Source organism: Rissa tridactyla, chromosome 19, assembly GCF_028500815.1.
Source record: "Rissa tridactyla isolate bRisTri1 chromosome 19, bRisTri1.patW.cur.20221130, whole genome shotgun sequence".
NCBI lineage: Eukaryota > Metazoa > Chordata > Aves > Charadriiformes > Laridae > Rissa > Rissa tridactyla.
Window position 1 is genome coordinate 1,986,036 of NC_071484.1, and position 5,482 is coordinate 1,991,517.

The 5,482-nt window shown below is 50.8% G+C and overlaps 1 protein-coding gene across 1 annotated transcript; it reads right to left on the reverse strand.

The window, feature by feature from the left end:
* Positions 1-1,835: 1,835 nt before the first annotated feature.
* On the reverse strand, positions 1,836-5,482 carry LOC128919498 (feather keratin 1-like). Its single transcript, XM_054224794.1, has 2 exons — positions 5,432-5,482; positions 1,836-2,180 (listed from the first exon to the last, which is right to left on the reverse strand). The coding sequence occupies exons 1-2, from the start codon at positions 5,480-5,482 to the stop codon at positions 1,836-1,838; spliced, it is 396 nt and encodes a 131-aa protein (XP_054080769.1).

The following is a 5,482-nucleotide window of genomic DNA, read 5'->3' on the forward strand; positions in this document are numbered from 1 at the left end:
GGGCATGGGGTTGGAACTAGATGGTCTTTAAGGTCCCTTCCAACCCTGACAATTCTATGATTCTATGATTCTATGATCTAGTTTGGATGCCTGATTCAGTCATGGCATTCTCAGAGGCGGTTTGCGTCCATCTGTTAACCAGAATTGTCTGAAAGTACTGAATTGTGGATCAATAGGCACAGGTCAAGCCCCAGTTCTCTGCTAAAAGCAACTGCTTTAAAAGAAGCTGCAAACTATCATCTGCTTACCTCAGGGCATATTTCACTGTCACCACACCCAAAAGTTGTCTCCTCTTACGCCAGCATGACATCAGATTCCACAAACCCCACAATAGGCCCACACTGTTAATTAGTAGTATTAAACACCTCACATAAGGGTGAACAAGCCCTCAGGAGCATGCGCAACAAAACAACCCACATCAGTCCTGTATGGGAAGAGGACGGTGTATTCCCTCATCCTCTCCACAAGACGCCTCCCCCAGCACAGTAAGGGCCTTAATGCCAGGGCAAAGCACAAAGCCTTTGGTTCTGTGAACATGTTCAAATTACAAACAAATAGAAAGATAAGCAGTGCAGCAGGAAAACTCTGTGACCCACACAGAGGCCTTACAATTAGTAACTATTACAATAGAATGCTCAATTCAAAACTGCCATTCTCTTGAGCCACATAGCAAGCACAAAAAAGACTGAGGTGAGTTGACCTTGTCTGGGCACCAGGTGCCCACCAACATGCTCTGTCACTCTCCCTCCTCAGTCGGAAAGGAGGGACAAAATAAGATTTAAAACTTATGGGACAAGGTAAAGGCAGTTTAATGAAGAAAAGCAAGGAAAGAGTGTGAAAGAAAGGCAAACCAAAAAGATTTATTCTCTACTTTGCCAGCAGCAGGTAATGTCCAGCCACTCCTGGGAAGCAGGGTCACAGCGCATGTAGCAGTTGCTTTGGAAGACAAACACCTTAATAATGAATACCCCCTAGCCCCCTTCTCCTCTTTTCTCTTAGCATTTATTGCTGACCATGGAGTCATATATGTAATAACCCTTTGGTGAGTTTGGGTCTGCTGTCGTGCCTATGGCCCCTCACAACCTCTTGCCCACTCTTAGCCTACTGGACTTTTGGAAAGGGAGTTGGAGAGACAGGGTTGCTGCTGGGCAAGCACTGCCCAGCAAAACCTAAAATATTTGTGTTATCAACATCATTTTTCCTACAACTATAAAGAACCAGTAGGAGGGCTAATATGGTGAAACTTAACTCCATCCTAGGAAGACCCTATACAATCCTGTTACCAATCACTGCACAAACATCCCCAACAACCCCTTCCCAAAACCATCCCTGAGCAATGTCTCTGTCCCTGGGCATCTTAGAAGAGTGTCTGCAAGTAAAACGATGACACAGAGGCATGGGCTGGGATGCAGATGAACTTTAATGAGTCAAAAAAAGGGAAACACGGTCGCTTTGAGTGGAGATCCCAGGACAGAGAGCAAGAGAAGCAGACAGGGATCTGTGCCCCATGGCTGTGTTAGAAATCCCACCAGGTGTCTATCTGCCTGCCCCAGAGAGGGGGCAGGGCCAGCAGGTCCTCCCTAGGCTGGCGCTGTGGGGCTCACAGCCCAGGGCAGCACAAGAGAACAAGGATACAAGAGGGAAAGGAGAGAGTGGAAGAAGGGAAAGACAGACATGGGCCATGTCTTCTGAGAACCCAGGCTGGCACTATCCTTTTGCAAGGGGTGTTGGGGTTGCTCTGCCCCTCTGAAAGCAATAACCCAATGCTCCTTCCCTAGTTCCAATGCCAACTTTTGGGTCCCTGGGGCATTCCCCCATGGCCATTGCCAGCAGCTTTAGCAGGGGAGGCACCTTGTGCCACAGGAGCGGCTGCCCAAGCCAGAGAGGCCGGAGAGGCCAAAGCCCCCGGAGGAGATGGGCACTCCCGCAGAGCTGAGGACGCTGCCAACGGCAGCAGAGGTGGAGTTTCCAACGGCAGTGCTCTGTGGGAAGGAGCTGAGGATGGGTCCGGGCAGGGTCACCACCACGGGGGAGGGCTGGATGACGACGGTGGAGTCCTGGCACTGCCTGACACAGGGCTCATTGCAGCTGTTGGCCAGCGGGGTCGGGCCACAGGGCCGGCAGGGCTGGCAAGGCAGGCAAGGGTTGTAGCAGGACATGTCTTGTGGCTGGAGGTGCACCTGGGACAGAGAGCAGGGAATGTAAAGCATGAAAGGTGGATGAAGAGTGGTCTGTCATCCCACAACAAGGGAGAACCTATCCCTCAGCCCGCAATCCCTCTACCAAGATTAACCATGCCCAAGGAGGTCCCTACATTTTCCATAGCTCAGGAGACATGTCAGCAAAGCCACAGCCTCTCCCCATGCCACACTGTCCACCCCTTTCCCTCTCCCAATGCAAGCAGCTTCAAGAGTCATTGTAAGACAAAATGGCAGGTATAGGCTGAGGAAGACAAGAAAGAGCTTCACACTCACCTTTTTCCCAAGAAGATTGAGGTGAGAAGAGTGGATGACAGACTGAGGAGAAGGCCCACTTTTATACTGCTCCTGCACCGCCCCAGGCCGAAAGTTACTGCACGCGGGCAGTAATTTTCCAACAGACTCACCTCCAAAGCAAAATATGCTACCTAATGGCACAGTTTGTGCTTTGTTTTCTGCCAATGCTGTCACTTAATTTCCTCATTTCTGAATGACCATGAGGCCTTAGAGGCTCTTTTGAAGTACTGGGATAAGAGGCTGAAGCTTCTCATGAGCAGGATCACATCAGCACAGGCAGAAGATGTGCCTTCAAGTGCTATATGTGTCTCACATATGGAGAACATGGGTCTGGGGATTATCTGATGAGGTTGTTTTCAACCCCTTGTGCAGGCAGGTGTACGTGTCTTCCCACCAATACATTCCTCTCCTCAGTGCCCAAGGACTTGTGTGACTGATGACATGCTGCATCCTTCTACCTTGCTGCCTCCCTCCATACTCACTCCAGCAGTCACTGGTCATTGCCTCTATAGGTGGGTGGTGCTTTCAAATGCCCTTTGCCCAAGGAAAGCTTCTCCTTCTGGGGAGACATTGATTTCTTTGGTAAAGCCATCCACTCTTGTGGCAGTTCTTGGGGTTCCCCAACCAATGCTCTCAGCAGCCTTGCTGAAGGACAAATTTGCCCTCACAAACCCTCAGCAAGCCCTGTGGAGTCAGGTCCATCCTCACTACCAGAGGCGTGTGTTGAGGCTTGGGACAGTGTCTTGTTCTTCCCACTCTTCTCACACCACCACGCACTTTAACCACACACTTTCGACCCTGACCAGCAGAAGACACATTTCTAAAACATGTTGACCATCCTGTGACCAATCCATGATTTTTCAGTGCCGGCAAGAGGGTTCTTTTGAGTGCAATGGCTGCCTGGAGCTGTGTACTCAGGTACAGCCCAGTGCTCAGAGATGGTTTTCCCTGGGCATGGATGGAACTGCCCTGGCCACAGGGCAATTCAGTCTTGTGTGGGACATGCACCTGCAAACAGCACGCACTCCTGGCTTGGCGTCACACCAAAAGGCTGACACACGGCCAATCCACAATTAGAGTGTGACTCGCCATGTGTAGGGAGAGTCCGTCCCAGGAAGCTTGCCTCATGAAGGCGTAACCTTGCCCTCCTGGGATACGTCTCAGCTGCCTCCATGACAGCAGAGCATGGAAGTGCATCACCTCCTTCATGTAGTCTGAGAGCTGGTTGTGTACTCTGGGCCCTTCTGAGCACCTCCCATCCCTCAGCATCCTCCAGCACATGACACCTCAAGGTCCTGACAGACGTCACTCAACGGGGAGTTGGGGGAAGTTTCCTTGCATCTCCCATGGTGCTGGCTTGTGGTCATGCCAGAGGAGCCCTTTGGGGCATGGGTGAGGAGGTGTGCTTGAAGCCCTAATGCTTCATGAAGACATGTCACCTGAGACCCAAGTAAGAGCCCTGACCGGTGGGGAGAAATTTTCTGAAAGCCTTTCTTTCCCTCCATAGAGCAGTCAGGACAGCTCCTCACCACAGCCTGGTCTCTTTGTCCAGGAAGATGAGACCTGTCTGTCCGTTCCCTTCCACCCTCCGAGTCTCTCCCCAAGGTTGACCCTGCCTCTGCAGGTAGATCTACCTAAGAGGAGGTTCTTCATTTCTTGGTGCCGGACTTGCCATTTGTCTTTAATGCCATGAGGCTCCTGTGGCCCAGTCTTCCAGAAGGTCTAGGTCTCCCTTTCTAGCAGCCTTGTCCTAGAGAAAATCAACAGGCTTGTACAGATCAATTTTTCTCAGACAGTCCTTGATTTTATATCCACTCACTGCTGGAAGGACTCCCCCTCCTTTCTTCAACTCTTTCAGAGGGCAAAGCAGCCTGGGAGACATTGTAGGTGGAGACTGAAAGAGAGAACGAACTGACGCCTCCCAGCCTGCCTGCTTTTCAGGAAATCAGCTGCCCCAGTCAGCAGTGAGCCCACATTTTTCAGCGTCAGTCTTCTGTTACTCTTGTAGGGGTATGTGTTGTTCTTTGTGCTTTTTGCCTATAGCTCTGTCTGCCCCTTTCAAGACTCAACACAAGCTGAGCTTTGACTTTCTATCAATGTCTCAATGTGTCTAGGAATTTTTTCCAAATTCTTTCTTTGCAGCTCATCCATCCTTTCACATCCAGGATGCCACCTTTTGATGTTGGTGCACCGCCTTGAGTACCTCACTTAGCCAAAGCAAGTCTGCTGAGATGTCTGCTTGTTTTTCTGAGCATTGGCCTGGACAGTTCTTGCTCTTGGACCATGAGGTGCCTAAGGACCTGCCTGCTTTTCTGAGCTCCTTCCTGGTTCACATCTGTCTCCATGGCATCTTCCCTACCAGCTGACTGACAAGGCCGAAATCAGCATGCCTGAAGTGCAAGAGTTGTACTCTGCTACTCGCTTTCCTTCCTATCTTCAGGTCTTGAGCTCTCTTTTTTTCAGGTGTGACAGCCAAGGCTGCCCTTGATTCCAATGTTCCCAACCAGTTCTTCGTTCTTAGGGACAGCTGTGCAGCACCCATCTTTTGCCCATCACAGAATCACAGCATCCTTGATGTTGGAAGGGACCTCTGGAGATCGTCTAGTCCAACTATCCTTGCTCAAAGCAGAGTCAGGCTTTGGAGGAGGCTCAGGTCCAAGTCCTGTCAAGCTCCAAATACCTACAAGGATGGAGAAGCCACAACTTGTCCAGGGAGCTCCAGCCGGTGCTTGAGCACCCCCACACTAACACAGTCTTTTCTTACGTTTTCGTGGAATTTCCCATATTTCAATATGTGCCTATTACCTCCTTTCCCTTCAGTGGATAGGACTCAGGACAGTCTGGTTCTATGTTCTTCAATCCCTCCCATCAGCTCTTTTATCCGTTGCAATGAGGTGTGCCCCCGCGCCTTCTCTCCTAGAGGCGAACAGCCCCACCTCTCGCAGCCCCTCCTGCCTCAGGGGCTCCAGCTGCTTCATGGGCTCCAT

Excerpts from the sequence above, each read along its gene's own strand:
- LOC128919498 (XM_054224794.1), bottom strand. The coding sequence starts at position 5,482 with ATGGAGCCCATGAAGCAGCTGGAGCCCCTGAGGCAGGAGGGGCTGCGA. Across the intron at positions 2,181-5,431 it reads GGCAGGAGGGGCTGCGAGAG|GTGCACCTCCAGCCACAAGA; the intron begins GTGGGGCTGTTC and ends TCTCTGTCCCAG.